We start from the raw sequence: 21315 nt of genomic DNA, 5'->3' as shown, positions 1-21315 counted from the left end.
AGTCTACAAAGTGTTAAGGTAGCTGTGATGCCTGGTAGGGTGGGAGTCAGGCCTAAGGACTGCAGGGATCCAGTAGAAGTGGAGATCCTCTTTGTGTTTGTGGTAGGGGGGAGGACTATGGAACCATGTGGGGAGCCTATGGGGGACGACTGATCTATTGGGACCTGTGAGGAAGGGAAAGGGCTAGGAGGACCCAAGGGTGGGATTCTCCAAACTCTGAAGTAGCCGCTGTTGAGCTTAACAATTTGCACATTCATTTGACGGCTTCATCAGGAAGAGCAAGGGGTGAGAGTAATTCAGCAAAATGATCAGCCAGTATTCAGATGAGGCCAATATTCAGTGTTCTCACCTACACTCTCAGCGGGAGTTCAGAAATAAAATTCAAACCTTCTCCAAATCCATCAACTTCTGTGAGTCCTCTGGTGTATCACTAGGTAGGAATTCTGACTGAAACCTTTCTCACAGTCAGAACATTCAAAGGGTTTCTCTCCTGTGTGAGTCCTCTGGTGTATCAACAAGTTGGACTTGTGACTGAAACATTTCCCACAGTCAGGACATTCAAAAGGTTTCTCTCCTGTGTGAGTCCTCTGGTGCATCACCAGGTTGGACCTCTTACTGAAACCTTTCCCACAGTCAGGACATTCAAAGGGTTTTTCTCCTGTGTGAGTCCTCTGGTGTATCAACAAGCTGGACTTGTGACTGAAACCTTTCCCACAGTCAGGACATTCAAAGGGTTTCTCTCCTGTGTGAGTCTTCTGGTGTCTCAACAGGGTGGACTTGTGACTGAAACATTTCCCACAGTCAGGACATTCAAAGGGTTTCTCTCCTGTGTGAGTCCTCTGGTGTGTCACCAGACTGGACCCGTGACTGAAACCTTTCCCACAGTCAGGACATTCAAAGGGTTTCTCTCCTGTGTGAGTCCTCCGGTGTATCACTAGGTAGAAATTCTGACTGAAAGCTTTCCCACAGTCAGGACATTCAAAGGGTTTCTCTCCTGTGTGAGTCGCCTGATGTTTCACTAGGTGGGAATTGCTGCTGAAAGCTTTCCCACATTCAGGACATTCGAAAGGTTTCTCTCCTGTGTGACTCCTCTGGTGTATTACTAGGTCGGAATTATGATTGAAACTTTTCCCACAGTCAGGACATTCAAAAGGTTTCTCTCCTGTGTGAGTCCTCTGGTGAATCACCAGGTTGTACCTGTTACTGAAACTTTTCCCACAGTCAGGACATTCAAAGGGTTTTTCTCCTCTGTGAGTCCTCTGGTGTATCAACAAGCTGGACTTGTGACTGAAACATTTTCCACAGTCAGGACATTCGAAAGGTTTCTCTCCTGTGTGAGTCCTCTTGTGTTTTTTCAGGTGAGCATTCTGACTGAAAACTTTCCCACAGTCAGGACATTCAAAGGCTTTCTCTCCTGTGTGAGTCCTCTGGTGTGTCTTCATGTGAGAATTCTGACTGAAACCTTTCGCACAGTCAGGACATTCAAAGGCTTTCTCTCCTGTGTGAGTCCTCTGGTGTTTCACTAGGTTGGACCTCTTACTGAAACTTTTCCCACAATCAGGACATTCGAAAAGTTTCTCTACTGTGTGAGTCCTTTGGTGTATAACTAGGTAGGAATTGTGACTGAAACCTTTCCCACAGTCAGGACATTCAAAGGGTTTTTTCTCCTTTGTGAGTCCTCTGGTGTCTCAACAGGTTGGAATTCTTGCTGAAACCTTTCCCACGATCAGAACATTCATATGATATTTTTTTTGTGTGCATCCTCTAATATATTACCAGGCTGGAGTTCAGACTGAAACTTTTCTCACAGTCAAGATTGTCCCTGGTGTGAGTTCTCTAATGTATCACCAAGTTGCCAAGCTCACTTCCTTGGGAGCACATGAAGGGCTCCTCCCCTATGTGGGTCCTTCCATGAACCAACCACAAGGAGCAGTTCTGACTAAAGCTTTGGCCACATTAATATTGCTTTTCTCCAATGTGGATCATTTCGTGCACACAGTGTTGTGATTTGAAATACGAACTTTGCCCACAATAGCCACATATGTGGACCTGCAAAAGGGGATCATGTGACCCTAGAACAGGGCAACTGTCATAAATGTGAGTTAGCTGCCAAGGATTCAAAGACAGATCATGTGACCATGGGGCTTCTGCAATAGTCATAAGTGTGAAAAATGTTCATCAGTCAGGTTTTTCAGTAGCACTGTGAGTTTGAATAGTTACTAAATGAACTGTTATAAGTCGAGGACTACCTGTAATGTATCCTTGTGTTCTGCATATTCTACGTTTTCCAATTCGAAATCTCTTTTTGATTACCTGCTAGGGAAGAAGGAGAATTTTGTGGGTTTCTGAAGGAAATGGAAATGTTTTGATTTCTGGCTTGATTGATTTTCCTTTTTAACGTTGCTTGTTATTCTCAGGTGTCCGGAGATCTCTTATTGGCATCCTCTTTGCCTGTAAGAGTCAAAGAAATTGCTTATAAAATGGTTGCAGAAGATATACATATTAAAAAAAATACCATATTTTTTTTAAAGTGAACATACATTCACATTATATGGCCGTGTTGGGGGGAGATGCCATCTGTAGAACATCATATAAAATTTTTCTTTATACGCCGTAGCCAATGTTAGTTTCCGATTAAGTGTCCAAACTTTTTCCCACTTAGCCAATTCCATATAATAACCAAATTTTTTCACCCAGGCAACATGTTCCTCCTCTTGCTTATGTTCCAAAAAAAATCTATATAACACTTTGATCAATCTCTTTTCTGTCTGTATCAAAGGTTTATCTAACAGTGTGCAATCTTTGGTAATACCTTCCTTTTTTCTATCCTGTGCAAACCTTGGTTGTATCTGTAAATAAGAGCACCATTCTACTTGGAATTTTCTTTTTAGTTACAGGTTGCATCTCTCATTGGTTAGTTTCCATCCTTTTGGTACTTTGGAAAATAAATAGTAGTCTTTGGCTTCATAGGAGCCCCTCAAATATTGGAACACTGTTACCATGTCTCCTCTAGTCCTTCTCATTAGACTAGACATGCCCAATTCCTATAACCATTCTTTGTACGTTTTAACCTCCAGCACCCAAATTACCAAAAATACATTTTCTGTTTTAGACTTTACAAATACTTGTAAGTGATACTCCATTTAAACAATTGCAGATAGAGATCTCTGAGTTTATATTACAAGGGATGAAACCAAGAATTACATATAAATTATTCCAAGACGTTAAGGAAAGAGGAGGTTGGTTTACCAGATTGCTGCTTCGATCCTTGGAAGAGGCGCCAGAGTCTCTCTGCACGTCACTCTCTCCTCGTCTTCCGTGAGTGTTTCGGAAGAAGTTCCTCTGTGCTCCTTTTCCCCCCATCCTTTCTAGCAATTCAGTACTCGATGGTTTTAACTCCTTTAAGGTCAACTGGAAGGGCCGCAATTTTACTGTTGGCTCTTCAGTCACAGATGCTGCCATCTCCTGATAGGAGGCTGAAAAACAGGCTTGTCCTATCTAACAATGGCATTGACCAGATCCTGTCACTGATTATGTGCTATCAGTCATGTTCAGACTCCTAGCAACCTGTATTTGTACCTGAGTCAAGAGAAATATAATAAGTACTGAAAAACTGCTATCACATCACTCCGCTCCTTCTCTCTGTTACCCAATTCCTACAACTGTTCATCATATGTTTTACCCTCCAGTCCCCTACATGATTTGTTCTTCTTCTCTGCACTCTTTCTGCAGCCTAAACACTTTTGTATTCTGGTGACCAAAACTGGATGCAGGATTCAAAGTGCTGTTCCCCACAACTGGATGTCACCTGCAAATTTGATGAGTTCTCTTCCAATCTCTTCATCTAAGTCAAGTTTGAACAAACTGGATATTCTAGCACTCAAGCTGCTGTCCCAAAGATGCTTTTCCAAACCCAACTTTTGCAGGAGTAGACTTCCAAAATTTTACCACCAAGGTGTCAACAGAAATCCTGAGGACTGTGTGCTTCTCCCAAGACTTGTCTTTGTGAGACTCCAAACAGTAGGGAGCTTCAGTTCAGTGTCAATTAGCAACCAAATAGAGGTGCCAACAGGTACAGAGATGAAAATAAGTAACAGCTGATTGAAACTTCCCTTAGCACCAAACAGGTAAATATGTTGCTGCCAAACAGGAAGGAAACACTGTACCTTATGCCTTCCCCTTGATTTTCAAGGAAATATTAAAAAGGCAGAATATTATACCTCCCTGGATGAGAAAAGGAGAAACAGCCCCCACCTTTCTTAATAGCCCCAGAAAGACAAAAGAAATCTCATCTGCAACACAAACGACCTTCAGCTCCAGGGTGATGGGATTAGCCCTCCTCATTCAGATCCAAACAAGCCATTAAGCCATAATAGGAATTGCCCAAAGCCCCTTCATTACCACCACACCGCAAGACTCAACCCTGTTTTTCGGCCTCCTATCAGGAGATGGCAGCATCTGTGACTGAAGAGCCAACAGTACAATTGCGGCCTCTGTGGCTGAGTTTAAAGGAGATAAAACCATCGAGAACTGCATGGCTAGAAAGGATGGGAGCAGGCGAGAAGACCAGAGGAACTTCCTCTTCTGAAACAGTCACGGGGTGGATTTGCCCCCCTCCCCGCACAGAACGGGCGAATATTTCTGTTTTCTCAGCTGGAAGGCTGGCAAAGGAGCCTCGTTTTCCCGCTGCCGCAGCTGCTTCTCTCTCAGCTCCGAACAATCTATGCCCCCCCCCCCCAACACACACACACACAAGCACATCGCACAAAGTAGGTAGACAAACCCTCCCCATCTAGCTGCTTTGTCTGGCCGGGACGGTGCGTGCGTGCGGGGAGACGCCCCTCAAGCATGCGCCAAAGGACAGCAAAGGCTCGCTTAAGGAGGGTCTTAAACAGCAAAAGCTCGCCTAAGGAGGGTCTTAACAGGATGAAAAAAAGACGCGGCTTCTCTCCTGCACTAAGGCTCCAGCCATCGCCTTGCCCTGTTATTCCCCCCCCTCCCACGAGAGGAGGAGGAGGAGGAGAGTCGCTGGAGCCTTAGCGCACGAGCGAAACAGCCCTGTACATTATTTCACGCTCGGCTGAGGAGCTGGGGGACACGGCAAGGCTGGGCCTTAATGCAGGAGAGAAGCCACGTTCTTTTGCGTCCTGCTAGGATCCTCCTTAAGCGAGCAGACAGCTACTCCGCTGGAGCCTTCGCTGCACTTTGGCGCTCCCTTAAAGTGGGGGGGGGTCGTCTCCCTGCGCGTGCGTGCACCCTTCCGCCCTTCCCACAGCCAGCCACCCCCTTGCGAGAGGAGGAGGAGGAGGGCCGACCGAAAGGAAGCCTCCGCCACGGCTGCCAATCAATTTCCAAAAAGAAGAGAGCACAGAGGAGCTGTGGCTACCGGAACCCACCCCTGGTCCAAAGCTTCTCCACCATTCTCAGCATCGAGAAGCTGCTGGGGAGGGGAGGGGCATACAAGGCTCTTAAAACCAGATGTGAAGCAGCAGCAGCTAGCGATAACTTTGCAGTTACTTTGTGCTGAGTTTTCAAGCCTGCATTAAAACACATCGCATGCCAAGAACTGTGTCACTTGCCGTTTTCTGGTGCGGGAGGCTTGGAACATGACTAAGTCAGTGTTCCCTCCTCCTCCCCTCCTTGTCTCCAGCTGGTTGCCTACCTGTTCCCTGCAGGGTATAAGAAGGCAGGGGAGTATCATGGGAAATGCTGAGGGAACAGTGATGGAGGCCACTGCCGGAGTGGCGGTGGATCTATCCCTAGTGGCAGTCCTTTCAGCGCAGGACGATGGGGTTTCCCAGTTAAGATATATGCCCCAAGACGTGTGAGGCCCGCTGACATGTACAGCTGGTCCATGCGGCATCTGTCCAGGACAGAGGACAAGAGATGGGACCCACCGGAGAATGGTGGTGGAGTTCATTGGCAGCTGGTGATTTGGGACCATGCTACTGACATCGAATCTGTCTGGCAGATATTTGACGCGGTGGCGGGAGAGTTGCCTGTCTGAAGGTGATGATGATGGGGGGTGGAGTTTTTCCACTGAGCCTGGCAGTCAAACAATGGTGCTGCTTTGGGAGCGGTTTGGTGAGGCCATTTTTGAGACGTTGGTCCTGGCAGCGTGGGGAGTTGAAGGGGGGGAGACAGCAGCCACACCGAGGGCCCTGTTGAAGTTCAGTCAAGCCAGTGGGTCCACCCACCCAGTTCTGCTTGGCCAGCCTGAAACTCCGGCTAGATGATGGTCATGGCAGATCTCAGGAGACCCAAGTGGTGAGGCGACCTGGGACCAGGCCCCTCCTTGACAGAGTTTGGCAGAAGCTCTGGCCAAAACCAAGGTGAGGCAACAAGACTTTTTAATAGTAGAAAACAATGGATGCCCCCTCGGCAGGGCAGCCCACCTCTGGCACGGCAGTGACCAGTGCCTAGGGGAGCTCATCAGATCCCATTGATTCCAGGGTGGTCTCTGGGCAAAGGTGGGATTCAGCCAGTTCGGATCAGTTTCGGCAAGCCAGTTGTTAAAATTCTCCGCGGTTCAGTGAACCGGCTAATTCCACCATTGGCTGGTCCCACCACCACACATTTTTGGGGCCTGAAAAACAGCTAAAAATGCCCCCCAAAACCCTCTCAGAAACAGCCTGAAAAATGGCCTGGAAATGGCCAAAAAATTGGTCCAAAAAAAAAGCCCTGAAAATGTCTACAAATGGCCAAAAACAGCGCAAAAAACCTCCGAGAAACAGGCTGAAAAAGAGCCAAAACCCACCCCAGAAAACAGCCTGGAAATGGTCCAGAAAACGGCCAAAAAAGTCCCAAAATACAGCCCACAAAATGGCTATGAACAGCCCAAAATGGGCCAAAAACCACCCTGGAAACAGCCTAAAAAACAGCCCCAAAATGGCCACAAAAAACTTCAAAAAAGGCCACAAAACACCTGAAAACATCCCCAAATATCCCCCAAAATACAATCTGACAACAGTCTGAAAATGGCCCATAAAGGGCTGGTAAATGGCCCACAAATTGTCCAAATATTTCCCCAAAAGCAGCCCCCCAAATGGCCCCAAACCAGCCTGTAAATGGCCCCAAAACACTCTAGAAACCGCCTAAAAACAACCCCAAAACTGGGCCAAAAAACAATCCATAACAGGCCAAAAATGGCCCAAATTACTGCCTGACAACAGGCCAGAAAATGCCCCCAATGGGCCTGAAAAACAGCCAAAAACTGCCTCTATCTCTCTGTTCTCTACTTCCCCTTGCTCTGTTCCTCTGCCCTCTTTCCAGACCTTCCTTCTCTCCTTCCTCCCTTCTGCTTCCCTCTCTCCTGTCTCCTCTCTCTCGCTTTCCCTCTCTTTTTCTCCCTTCCAGTCTCTATTTTGCATGGTGTATTTCAGCATTTCAGCAAACCCCATTCAATATCAATGGGATTAATAATTATATTCAAAAAAACTATTTTTCTTATTACTAATTTTACATACCTTCTCCTTTTAAAGGTCTACCTATATACGAGTTCAATTGGTTTCCCCGCCCCCCCCCCAAGCCTCTTTTTTGGCCGAAATGTGAGAGGGATTCAGGTTTCCAGCTATCCCCATAATACTATTACATAGTTATACATCAGTAAGCACCAATATTTTTTAGGTCTCGTGTTGTAATTTTAAATATATTTTGTTAGGCGTATTTCCAAATTCCCCCTCCATTCTTTTTCTTTTTCTATCCCCTGGTAACTTTTCCAACTGATATTTTTCTAATCCTGTTGCAGCAGATTGTGGTTTGTAATCTACTTACGAAAGATCAGGACTTGAGACCACGAAGGAAGAGAAACAGGTTTATTGGATGCATCGAGTTCAGCGTGTTCACACACCAACATCTGAACTGGCCTGGCTACGCCCAGGGCAGTGATTTTATACCTTTAATCAAACTTCGTCAATCAGAGGGCGTTTAAAGAGGCGTATTCATACAAAACGTAAAAACCCCTGTCCAGAACAGGGAAGTACATCTTGGAAAAATACAAAAGCAGATATTCATACCAACAGTTTTCTGCAACTTCTCTATTCTATCTCTCCCCCGCGTATGGCTTCCTGTGCCCCTCCTTTACAGAGTCTTGCCACACTGTTCAGCCCTATTTGTAATATGAGGAAGTTAAAAGTCAACTTTGGGACTCCAGGGCACTGGAGTAAAAGGCCAAACTAAAATGAATCTATAAGGTCCATTCTATTAAGACCACCTAACCTGGCCAGCCACTGGTGGGTTTACCTGTGCAACCCATGCTGTATCATTCTCCCCTATTGAAACTTCACCCAATCCTAAGATTACTGTGTAGTTTCATAAATGGCAGGTTCCTCTCCATGAAGCATGAGCCCAACATATTTGCTCGAGCGTCCTTCTTCTGAGCGTCCCACCAGGGCCAGAACCTTTGCAGTGGCCCATTTCTCCATCAAGAGGGGTGAAACCCTGGCAATTTCGGGAACCAGGAGTTAGAAGTGGAGGTTAAATCAAAACCTTTCCATTTCTGCCCTGGGACATGAGTGAGTTGCCTTATTTCTGTGGTGAGCTGCTTAATGACACGTTCAGTCTCATCAATGTGAAGGCAGCAATTAAACAAGTTAAACTTCCCACAGACCCTCCTTCCCTTGCGTGGAGGTAATCAAGAGCCAATCGATTTTGGTACACTGCAGTACAGAGTTTGCCAGTGGCACTGGGGAGGATATTCAAAGATTTATCAATCCTCTCCCCAGCCAAGTCCAATACTGCCTGCAAATCATTTCACATTCCACCTAAACACAACCCCAAAACAAACAAAAACAGCACAAAAATGTCTCCAAAAACAGCCTGGAAATGGCCTGAAAAACTGATGGAAGCGTTTGGGATTATGAGCGCACAGAAATGAATCCCTTTGTGAGCCCGAGCTCTTCCCAAGAAGCTTCCATAGGGAGCACAGTCACTTCTCAAGAGATTCCTCGCCATGGTTTGGAAACTGCTGGTTGGTTGGAGAAGGCTGAAGGAATTGCGGATTCTACAGATTTGGAGTGAACAGATTCGATGTGTGATGAACCGGACTTTGAAGGGAAGTTGGTTGTCGCTGGGAAATGGACTTGCCATATCAAACTGGAAAACTATTTGGACTGGACTGTGGTGAAAATGAAGAGACAACAGAGGTTTATGATTTTGAGGAATAAGACACAATAGTTGTTTTATTGTTCTCAGCCAAAATATTAAGAAAAAGTTTTATTCGTAAGAATCAAACAAAGATATTTCATCCCGGACAGATCACAGACAATGATTATGGTAAATAAAAAGCCATTCTGGACTTTATACAAATGAAATGCAAAACTAAATTGTTAACGCTATTTTAATTTTGCTGTTTATTCACCTGTTAACCATTTTGCCTCTCTGTGTAGTAGATTGATGAAAGTCAAATTGTTTGTAAATAGAGGCAGAAGTTTATAAATTTTGGGCTTGTTTCACAAGGGGAGGCAACTAATATTGCCCCGACATATGCATGAATACTCAAGTGGAGGGATTAGTATATGTAAATCTGTTTTTGCACATTTTTTTTGCTTTCTTTTTAAACGTGTCTATTCTTGCTTTGCTTTTAAAGCTTTGTGGGGTTTTTTGGAGTTTTATTTATATTAATTTTCTGAATAATTTCTTCCCCAAAAAAATCCGCAAGGAAGTTCATGTGGCTGCTCTTTACCTATCTTCTAAACTGCCACTAAATTCATGGAAACGTTGCATTATAAGCTTGGAAGGGACATCGGAGGTCTTCTGGTCCAACCTGCTCTTCAAGGCAGGACACTTAAACCATCCCTCTCAAATGGTCGTCCAGCCCACTCTATTCCACTGATTAATTGCACTGACAAAAAAATATATCTTCTAGTTTGGGCCTTATTTTAACTAGCTTCCGCCTATTACTTCTTATCCTGCCATCTGGTGCCCTAGAGAGTAAGTCAATCTGCTCTTCTTTGTGTCAGATGCATAAGTCCTTGAAAACAGCTATCTTGTCCCCCTTGGTTGCTCTTCTGTGCACATTTTCCAGTGTCTCAACGTTTTTATATCATGGTGACCAGCACTCAACTATGTATTCTAAGTGTTGTATTGTATAAAGCAATTCTATATTTTCTTGTTGTCTTGACATTATTCCTCTCTTGATGCAACCTAGGACTAAATTGGCTGTTATTGGCAACTGCAGCACAATGCTGGCCAAGAGGTACTTGTCCACTTATCAGGCACCCCAGGGATACATGGCCTGCCCTTTTGGAGATCTCCCAGAGGCAGACACCATTTTCATTGCACCCGCAATTCCTTAACACGCTCTACAAAGTGTTAAGGTAGCAAAACAGAACAATTCGTCCCACTCCCAGTGACCAAGAAGCAGCCACTATATTGACGCAGGCAGCCATGGCAAAATGAGAACTGCTTCCACAAGTTCACTGCATGGCCTACGGATGAATCCCGGTCAAAATAATGGTTGTTTCCATAAAGCAGTCACACAGCCCAGAGATACATGCCCTGGCCTCTTTCCCCACATGAGATTCAGAGATCTTCAAAAGGTATGCAGGAGGCTGTGATGCCTGGTAGGGTGGGAGTCAGGCCTAAGGACTGCAGGGATCCAGTAGAAGTGGAGATCCTGTTTGTGTTGGGGGGGGGAGGTCTATGGAACCATGTGGGGAGCCTATGGGGGACAACTGACCTATTAGGACCTGTGAGGAAGGGAACGGCCTAGGAGGACCCAAGGGTGGGATTCTCCAAACTCTGAAGTAGCCACTGTTGAGCTTAACAATTTGCACATTCATGTGACGGCTTCATCAGGAAGAGCAAGCGGTGAAGGTAATTCAGCAAAATGATCAGCCAGTATTCAGATGAGGCCAATATTCAGTGTTCTCACCTACACCCTCAGCGGGAGTTCAGAAATGAAATTCAAACCTTCTCCAAACTCATCAACTTTTGCCTCATATATATTTAGTTGTATGCAATAAGGAAGGGGTGTCAAAGTCAAGGCCCAGGATCAGATGCGGGTCGCAGTGTGGTTAAATCCGGCCAGCAGGGCTGTCGTGAAACCACGGACTGGTACGTGGTGCCTCTGCCAGCATTTGCACTGGCAGAGGATTGCAGGAGGCCATTGCAACTAAAAATGGAGGTTGCGGGGGACGCAGGAGAACCACAGGTGCCCCCAACAGAAGTGACGTCAAGATAGCTATGCCCCCCTATCCACTTCCACCACAGCCCTCCACCCAGGTCAAACAGAACCATGATGCAGTCCTCAATGAAATCTAGTTTGACAAGCCTGCGATAAGGAGTCATTTTGGCCAAAAGTACTATCCACAGACCGGCCATTTGAAAGGCACTCCCATGTGAGTCCTCTGGTGTTTCACTAGGTTCGAATTAAAATGAAAACTTTTTCCTAAATAGGGCATTCCATGTTTTTCATGTGACCTCCAGTGTATCACCATGTTAGAATTCTAACTGAAACTTTTGCCACAAAGAGGACAATGATACGGTTTCTCCTCTGTGTGTCCTCTGGTGTTTAACCAGACTGGAATTCTTGGTGAAACGTTTCCCACAGTCAGCACATTCAAAAGCATTCTCTCCTGTGTGTATCATCTGGTGATTTGTGAGCTGTAATTTTGTAATGAAACCTCTTCCACAGTCAAGATATTCAAAGGGTTTCTCTCCCATTTGAGACCTCTGATGTTTCATCAAGTTAGAATTCTGAGTGAAACTTTTGCCACAAGCGGGACACTCATACGGTTTCGCTCCTATATGAGTTCTCTGGTGACTCATGAGGTAGAATTTTTTAATGAAACATTCCCCACAATATGGACAAAGATATGATTTCTCTCCTGTGTGAGTCCTCTGGTGTTGCACCAGGTGGAAATTAGAACTGAAACTTGTCCCACAAATCGGACACTCCTACGGTTTCTCTCCTGTGTGAGTCCTCTGGTATACCACCAGCCGGGAATTGCGACTGAAACTTTTCCCACAAACAGGACATTCAAAGGGTTTCTCTCCAGTGTGAGTCCTCTGGTGTGTCACTAGGTCGGAATTCCAACGGAAACTTTTCCCACAAAGAGGACATTCAAAAGGTTTCTCTCCCGTGTGAGACCTCTGGTGTACCACCAGATGGGAATTGCGACTGAAACTTTTCCCACAAACAGGACATTCAAAGGGTTTCTCTCCTGTGTGAGTCCTCTGGTGTGTCACCAGGTTGGACCTGTTACTGAAACCTTTCCCACAGTCAGGACATTCAAAGGGTTTCTCTCCTGTGTGAGTCCTCTGGTGTGACACTAGGTCGGAATTCTGACTGAAACCTTTCCCACAAAGAGGACATTCAAAGGCTTTCTCTCCTGTGTGAGTCCTCTGGTGTCTCAACAGGGTGTACTTGTCACTAAAACCTTTCCCACAGTCAGGACATTCAAAGGGTTTCTCTCCTGTGTGTGTCCTATGGTGTATCACTAGTTTGGACCTGTTACTGAAACCTTTCCCACAGTCAGGACATTCAAAGGGTTTCTCTCCTGTGTGAGTCGTCTGGTGCATCACTAGGCGGAAATTCTGACTGAAACCTTTCCCACAGTCAGGACATTCAAAGGGTTTCTCTCCTGTGTGAGTCCTCTGGTGTTGCACTAGGCTGGAACTGTTACTGAAACTTTTCCCACAATCAGGACATTCGAAAGGTTTCTCTCCTGTGTGAGTCCTCTGGTGTTGCACTAGGTCGGAATTCTGATTGAAACTTTTCCCACAGTCAGGACATTCAAAGGGTTTCTCTCCCGTGTGAGACCTCTGGTGTACCACCAGCTGGGAATTGCGACTGAAACTTTTCCCACAAACAGGACATTCAAAGGGATTCTCTCCTGTGTGAGTCCTCTGGTGTGTCACCAGGTTGGACCTGTTACTGAAACCTTTCCCACAGTCAGGACATTCAAAGGGTTTCTCTCCTGTGTGAGTCCTCTGGTGAATCACTAGGCTGCAATTCTGACTGAAAGCTTTCCCACAGTCAGGACATTCGAAAGGTTTCTCTCCTGTGTGAGTCCTCTGGTGTTTCACCAGGCTGGAATTATAACTAAAACTTTTCCCACAGATAGGACATTCAAAGGGTTTCTCTCCCATGTGAATCCTCTGGTGTACCACCAGAGGGGTGTTCCTGCTGAAACTTTTCCCACAAAAAGGACATTCAAATGGTTTCTCTCCTGTGTGAGTCCTTTGGTGCATCACCAGGTTGGACCTCTTACTGAAACTTTTCCCACAATCAGGACATTCGAAAGGTTTCTCTCCTGTGTGAGTCCTTTGGTGTATAACTAGGTGGGAATTGTGACTGAAACCTTTCCCACAGTCAGGACATTCAAAAGGTTTCTCTCCTGTGTGAGTCCTCTGGTGCATCACCAGGTTGGAATTCTTGCTGAAACATTCCCCGCGATCAGAACATTCATATGATTTCTTTTTTGTGTGCATCCTCTAATATATTACCAGGCTGGAGATCAGACTGAAACTTTTCTCACAGTAAGGATTCTCCCTGGTAGGATTTCTCTAATGTATCACCAAGTTGCCAAGCTCACTTCCTTGGGAGCACATGTAGGGCTCCTCCCCTATGTGGCTCCTTCCATGAACCAACCACAAGGAGCAGTTCTGACTAAAGCTTTGGCCACATTAATATTGCTGTTCTCCAATGTGGATCATTTCGTGCACACTCAGTTGTGATTTGAAATACGAATTTTGCCCACAATAGCCACATCTGTGGACCTGCAAAAGGGGATCATGTGACTGTAAAACAGGGCAACTGTCATAAATGTGAGTTAGCTGCCAAGGATTCAAAGACAGATCATGTGACCATGGGCTTCTGCAATAGTCATAAGTGTGAAAAATGTTCATCAGTCAGGTTTTTCAGTGGCACTGTCACTTTGAATAGTTACTAAATGAACTGTTATAAGTCGAGGACTACCTGTAATGTATCCTTGTGTTCTGCATATTCTACGTTTTCCAGTTCGAAATCTCTTCTTGATTAGCTGCTGGGGAAGAAGGAGAATTTTGTGGGTTTCTCTAGGAGATGGAAATGTTTTGATTTCTGGCTTGATTAACTTTCCTTTTTAACGTTGCTTGTTATTCTCAGTTGTCCGGAGTTCTCTTATTGGCATCCTCTTTGCCTGTAAGATTCAAAGTAATTGCTTATAAAATGGTTGCAGAAGATATACATATTTAAAAAAAATACCATATACATTAAAGGTAAAAAGGAAATAGCCCACTAAAATAACCTTAATTATGATTTATTTGACACATTGAAGATTACAGAGACCCAAGTTCACATTTGTATGCAACCATGAAATTCTCTGGTTGACTTGGGTCAATACAAATTCTTAGAATAGCAATTATTGAATAGAATCGCTGTAATTAAGATGACTACAGTATATGACAGAATAATAGAGTGGGAAACTACCTTAAAGGTCTTCTAGTCCACCCCTCTGCTCTACCATTTCAGAAGTGGCCGTCAAATCTCTTTTTGAAAGTTACAACACCCAAAACCTCTGAAGGCAAGCTATTCCATTGGTTGATTGCTGCAATCGGTAGGATTTTTTTTTAGTATATTTTTATTATTTTTAAATTTAAAACAATGCAGTACCGCAAAGTCAAAGTGAACATACATTCACATTATATAGCCGTCTTTAGGGGAGATGCCATCTGTAGAACATCTTATAAAATTTTTCTTTATACGACATAGCCAATGTTAGTTTCCGATTAAGTATCCAAAGTTTTTACCACTTAGCCAATTCCCCATTATAATCAAATTTTTTCACCCAGGCGACCATAGTTTCTTTGACATGTTCCTCCTCTAGCTTATGTTCCAAAAAAATCTATATAACACTTTGATCAACCTGTTTTCTGTCTGCATCAAAGGTTTATCTAATATTGTGTAATCTTTGGTAATACCTTCCTTCTTCCTATCCTGTGCAAACCTTGGTTGTATCTGTAAATAAGACCACCATTCTACTTGGAATTTTCTTTTTAGTTATAGGTTGCATCTCTCTTTGGTTAGTTTCCATCCATCGTTTCTCTGGTGTTGCACTACGTCGGAATTCTGATTGAAACTTTTCCCACAGTCAGGACATTCGAAAGGTTTCTCTCCTGTGTGAGTCCTCTGGTGTATCACTAGGCTGGAATAACGACTGAAACCTTTCCCACAGTCAGGACATTCAAAGGGTTTCTCTCCTGTGTGAGTCCTCTGGTGTATCACTAGGCTGGAATAACGACTGAAACCTTTCCCACAGTCAGGACATTCAAAGGGTTTCTCTCCTGTGTGTGTCCTCTGGTGTCTCAACAGGCTGGAATAATTACTGAAACCTTTCCCACAAACCGGACACTCGTACGGTTTCTCTCCTGTATGAGTCCTCTGGTGTATCACCAGTTTGGATCTGTTACTGAAACATTTCCCACAGTCAGAACATTCATATGATTCCTTTTTTGTGTGCATCGTCAAATATATTACCAGGCTGGAGTTCAGACTGAAACTTTTCTTACAATCAGGATTCACTCTGGTTTGAGTTCTCTAATGTATCAGCAAGTGGCAAAGCCTACTTCCTTGGGAGCACATGTAGGGCTCCTCCCCTATGTGGGTCCTTCCATGAACCAACCACAAGGAGCAGTTTTGACTAAAGCTTTGGCCAGATTAATATTGGTTTTCTCCAATGTGGATAATTTCGTGCACACTCAGTTGTGATTTGAAATACGCACTTTGCCCACAATAGTCACATATGTGGACCTGGAAAAGGGGATCACATGACCCTAGAACCGTCATAAATGTGAGTTAGCTGCCAAGGATTCAAATATAGATCACGTTACCATGAGGCTTCTGCAATAGTCATAAGTGTGAAAAATGGTCATCAGTCAGGTTTTTCAGTGGCCCTGTCACTTTGAATAGTTACTAAATGAACTGTTATAAGTCGAGGACTACCTGTAATGTATCCTTGTGTTCTGCATACTCTACTTTTTCCAGTTCGAAATCTCTTCCCGATTACCTGCTGGGGAAGAAGGAGAATTTTGTGGGTTTCTGTAGGAGATGGAAATGTTTTGATTTCTGGCTTGATTGAATTTCCTTTTTAACGTTACTTGTTATTCTCAGTTGTCCGGAGTTCTCTTATTGGCATCCTCTTTGCCTGTAAATTCAAAGAAATTGTTTATAAAATGGTTGCAGAAGATGTAAAAAAGAAAACTATATACATTAAAGGTAAAAGGAACTATTCCACAATGCTAAAATAATCTTAGATTAATTATTATTTATTTGACATATTGAAGATTACGGAGATCCAAGTTCACATTTGTATGCAACCATGAAATTCTCTGGTTGACTTGGGTCAATACAAATTCTTAGAACAGCAATTATTGTCTAGAATCACTGTAATTAAGATGAATACAATATATAACAGAATAATAGAGTGGGACGGGACCTTAAAGGTCTTCTAGTCCATCCCTCTGCTCTACCATTTCAGAAGTGGCTGTCAAATCTCTTTTTGAAAGCTTCCAGTGTGGCAAAAGAAAGAGGCTTTTGCCCGCCCCGCCGCTATGTCTGACATAGAGGCGTCCCAACTCTATGTCGGACGTAGCGGCGAAGCGGGCAAAGCTGCTTTTTAAAAAAAATGTTTTTATTAACAAACATGTAAAATACACAAACACAAAAATTAGACGTACACCACATTTATACAATACAGCACGAACAGGAACTTCCTGTTTTTTATAATAGCAATCATCAATCGATACCGCTCACCTTATATTATTTCCCCTTCTATTGTATTTCATTCAGATTTCACCATTCTTAACCCTCTTATTTTACTCATAACTATTATTTTTGAGTTTTGTTATATTCTTCCATTGATTTTTGTTTCTTTCCTCCATCCACCTATATCATTTATCCCATATCTGGTAGAATTCTGCTCTTCCTCTCCCTGGATTTCTTTAGTTAGTTTATCCATTTCGCCACAGTCCATAATCTTTCTTATTATTTCATCTTCATTTGGGATTAATTTGTTTTGCCCGCCTCTGGGCAAAAGAAAGAAAGTGCCAGCCCGGCAGCAGAGGCGGATAAAAGGCTGCCCCGACACAGAGAAAGAAAGCTGGCCAGCTGCCCTCCCTGCCTCTTCTACCACCTTCCCTCTCTTCTCAAACAAACTCTCTCTGAAATTGAGAGAGAGTTTGTTTGAGTGAAGAAACAAACACGCGCACACACAGACACACACACACAAAAACACACATATTACTTAAAAAATTACATTAATTTTGAATTCCTCCCCCTCCCTCCGACCCACATACCTTTTCCAGCTGTTTCACAATCACAGAGGATTTCAACTCTGCTCTTGCCTGCCATCATGAAAATGTAAAAATACAAAAGGAAAAAGGCAAGAGCTGCTGAGGTCAGGCTGGGTTAGCTGCTGCCAGAGTCCCCAATGGATGACTCTGCTTAAGTGTTTAAAAAAGCCTTTTCTTTTTAGTTATAGGTTGCTTCCTTCTTTGGCTAGTTTCCATCCATCGATTCTTTTGGTACTTTGGAAATAAATGGACGTCTTTGTCTTCATAGGAGCCCCTCAAATATTGGAACATTGTTGTCATGTCTCCGCTAGTCCTTCTCATTAGACTAGAGATGCCCAATTCCTATAACCATTCTTTGTAGGTTTTAACCTCCAGCACCCTAATTGCCCAAAATACATTTTCTGTTTTAGACTTTACAAATACTTGTAAGTGATACTCCATTTGGGCAATGGCAGATGGAGATCTCTAAGTTTATATTACAAGGGATGAAACCAAGGATTACATATAAATTATTCCAAGACGTTAAGGAAAGAGGAGGTTGGTTTACCAGATTCCTGCTTCGATCCTTGGAAGAGGCACCAGAGCCTCTCTGCATGTCACTCTCCCCTCTCGTCTTCCGTGAGTGTTTCGGAAGAAGTTCCTCTGTGCTCCTTTTCCCCCATCCTTTCTAGCAATTCAGTACTCGATGGTTTTAACTCCTTTAAGGTCAACTGGAGAGGCCGCAATTTCACTGTTGGCTCTTCAGTCACAGATGCTGCCATCTCCTGACAGGAGGCTGAAAAACAGGCTTGTCCTATCTAACTATGGCATTGGCCAGATCCTCTCACTGATTATGTGCTATCAGTCATGTTCAGACTCCTAGCAACCTATATTTGCAGCTGAGTCAAGAGAAATATAATAAGTACTGAAAAACTGCTATCACATCACTCCAGTCCTTCTCTCTGTTACCCAATTCCTACAACTGTTCATCGTATGTTTTACCCTCCTGTTCCCTACATGACTTTGTTCTTCTTCTCTGCACTCTTTTTGCAGCCTAAACACTTTTGTATTCTGGTGACCAAAACTGGATGCAGGATTCAAAGTGTAGCCTTACTACAGTATAACACAATACTAACACTTTATATGATCTTGATACCATCCCTGTGATGCTGCAGAGCAGGACTGAATTGACTTTTTCGGCAATTACAGCGCACTGCGATTGTTTCTAGGTCCCTGACACAATTTCTGCTCTTGAGCCAAGTACAACCTCTTCTATAGATGTGCATTTAGATTTTCTTGCCTAAGTGTAAGTTTCTCACCACTGAATTGCATTTTACTGGAAAGGGCCCAGGGCTCACATGTGTCAAGATCCTTCTGTATCTTGGGCTTATCCTCTAAAGCAGTGAGGGCAGACCTTTTCAGGGACGTGACCCGGAACAGAAGGTGCCAAGTGGGCATACAAGCACTGGGAAATGAACATCCCGTTTCTGACACACCCATGTGCACCAGCCAGCTTTTCTTCCGGTTACTGGCGTGCATGCGTGCACAACAATCAGCTGGCCATTTCACATGCCACAATAGAAACCAGAAGACCAGCACTTCCAGTTTCCGGAACTGCCACACACGTTAAGAAAAGCTGATTGTCACAAGTGCACGTGTGCCAGAAATCCAGAAGAGGAATGGGCGATGCTGCATGTGCCAGCCGACATGGTTCTGCATTTGCACATGTGCTATAGGTTCGCCATCACTGGTTTAAAGCATTGGCTGTTCCCTGCAACTGGATGTCACCTGCAAATTTGATGAGTTCTCTTCCAATCTCTTCATCTAAGTCATGTTTGAACAAACTGGATATTCTAGCACTCAAGCTGCTGTCCCAAAGATGCTTTTCAAAACCCACGTTTTGCAGGAGTAGAGTTCCAAACTTTTACCACCAAGGTATAAACAGAAATCCTGAGGACTGTGTGCTTCTCCCAAGCCTTGTCTTCCTGAGACTCCAAACAGTAGGGAGCTTCAGTGCAGTGTCAATTAGCAACCAAATAGAGGTGCCAACCGGTGCAGAGATGAAAATAAGTAACAGCTGATTGAAACTTCCCTAAGCACCAAACAGATAAATATGTTGCTGCCCATCAAACAGGAAGGAAACACTGTACCTTATGCCTTTCCCCTGATTTTCAAGATCCCTCTTGAATCTGTTTTTGAAAAAATTATTGCAAATGCTGATAGCAGTTAGGAAAGAAGCTTACATGAAATGCCCTCAGTTAGGTTGGCATTGTGATGTAGAGCTTCGTTGTGGTGTCCCTTGTTTCCTGTGCCTAATTCAATTTTAAACTTGGGGGACATGTAACTCTGTTGATGCAAAGGGGGTGTTGAAAGATAGCCCCCACCCTCTCCTAGAAAAATGAAATCTAGGAAATATTAAAAAGGCAGAATATTATACCTCCCTGGATGAGAAAAGGAGAAACATGCTCTTGGAAAGCAGCCCCCACCTTTGTTAATAGCCCCAGAAAGACAAAAGACATCTCATCTGCAACACAAACGATCTTCACGTCCAGGGTGATGGGATTAGCCCTCCTCATTCAGATCCAAACAAGGACAAAGTCTTTAAGCCATAATAGGAATTGCCCAAAGCCCCACACAGCAAGACTCAACCCTGTTTTTCGGCCTCCTATCAAGAGATGGCAGCATTTGTAACTGGAAAGCCAACAGTACAATTGCGTCGTCTGAGGCTGAGTTTAAAGGAGATAAAACCATCGAGAACTGCATGGCTAGAAAGGATGGGAGAAGGCGAGAAGCCCAGAGGAACTTCCTCTTCTGAAACAGTCCCAGGGTGGATTTCAATTTTTTTAAATCTAAAGGCTCTGTGGGCGTGGCTAGATGGGGGCACTCACGGGCACTCAGTCGTATGCCCCCCCTCCTAGCCACGCCCACAGAACCGGCGAATATTTCTGTTTTCTCAACTGGAAGGCTGGCAAAGAAGCCTCGTTTTCCCGCTGCCGCAGCTGCTTCTCTCTCAACGCCGAACAATCCATGCCTCCCCCCAACACACACATCGCACAAAGCAGGTAGACACCCCCTCCCCATCTAGCTGCTTTCTGTAGCCACGGCTGCCAATCAATTTCCAAAAAGAAGAGAGCACAGAGGAGCTGTGACTGCCGGAACCCACCCCTGGTCCAAAGCTTCTCCGCCATTCTCAGCATCCAGAAGCTGCTGGGGAGGAGAGTTCCTTCGCGCCCTTCGGAGTTTCTCGCACACAGGACGGGCGCGACCTGGGAGACACAGGGAAACCCCGCAGGGCGCGAAGGAACGAGCGCGGCAGCGGCGGCGCTGGGAAGGTGCTGCCCCCGAAGCCCAAGGGTGGGTGGGCTGGCGAGCGGGCGCCTTTCCCTGTGTCTCCCAGGTCGCTCCCGTCCTGTGTGCGAGAAACTCCGCAGGGCGCGAAGATCTTCTAACCCCATCCTCCAGCAGGGAGCCAGAAGGGTGGGAGTAGTTGCACCTCTGGATCACAGTGGAAAAGGCTCTTCTTGATCCCACCCATCAGAATTCCTTAGCAGATGGCATCTGCCAAAGGCCCCTTCCACTGGAACTAGTGGGGCAAGCTAGGTCCATTAGGATGAGATAATTCCACAGACACCTTGGCTGTATGCCATTATAGGGTCTTAAATGTAATACCTTGAATTGGACCCAGAAGCAAACTGGCACGAATGCACCTAATGTAACAGCAATCTTAAATGAGCCACCCTAGGGCGCCCCCAGAACTCTGCGCCGCTGCATTCTGCACCGGCTGTAGCTTCTGAATAATCTTCAAGCATAGCCTCATGCAGAGCACATTGCAGCAATCTAACTGAGAGGCTATCAAGGCAGGAGTGACTATGCGCAGGAGGGTCTCACAGTTCCAATACAGGCGCAACTGGTGTAAACATGAAGCGGTGCAAAAGCTCACCCAGCCACAACTACTGCCTGCATTTGAGCCTTAATAAACTAAACCATTTTGTTCTTCATCTTAATGGTATAATTGAATGAGATTTGGGAGTAGGTTATTTCCAAGATGTGTGGTTGGGCTGG

The 21315-nt window shown here is 44.7% G+C and overlaps 1 protein-coding gene and 1 pseudogene across 1 annotated transcript; both read right to left on the bottom strand.

The window, feature by feature from the left end:
• Positions 1 to 473: 473 nt before the first annotated feature.
• LOC116503103 (zinc finger protein 33B-like) lies at positions 474 to 1655 on the bottom strand (the record flags this gene model as incomplete). Its single annotated transcript, XM_032209279.1, has 1 exon — positions 474 to 1655. A coding segment is annotated over one exon (1182 nt), but the record flags the coding sequence as incomplete, so codon positions are not given.
• Positions 1656 to 9198: 7543 nt separating this feature from the next.
• On the bottom strand, positions 9199 to 19700 carry LOC116503101 (annotated as a pseudogene).
• Between the last annotated feature and the right edge of the window lie 1615 nt (positions 19701 to 21315).

This window comes from Thamnophis elegans, chromosome 2 (genome assembly GCF_009769535.1).
Source record: "Thamnophis elegans isolate rThaEle1 chromosome 2, rThaEle1.pri, whole genome shotgun sequence".
Taxonomy (NCBI): domain Eukaryota; kingdom Metazoa; phylum Chordata; class Lepidosauria; order Squamata; family Colubridae; genus Thamnophis; species Thamnophis elegans.
Note: the sequence above shows the minus strand (reverse complement) of the source record. Positions and strands in the feature narration are given on the sequence as shown.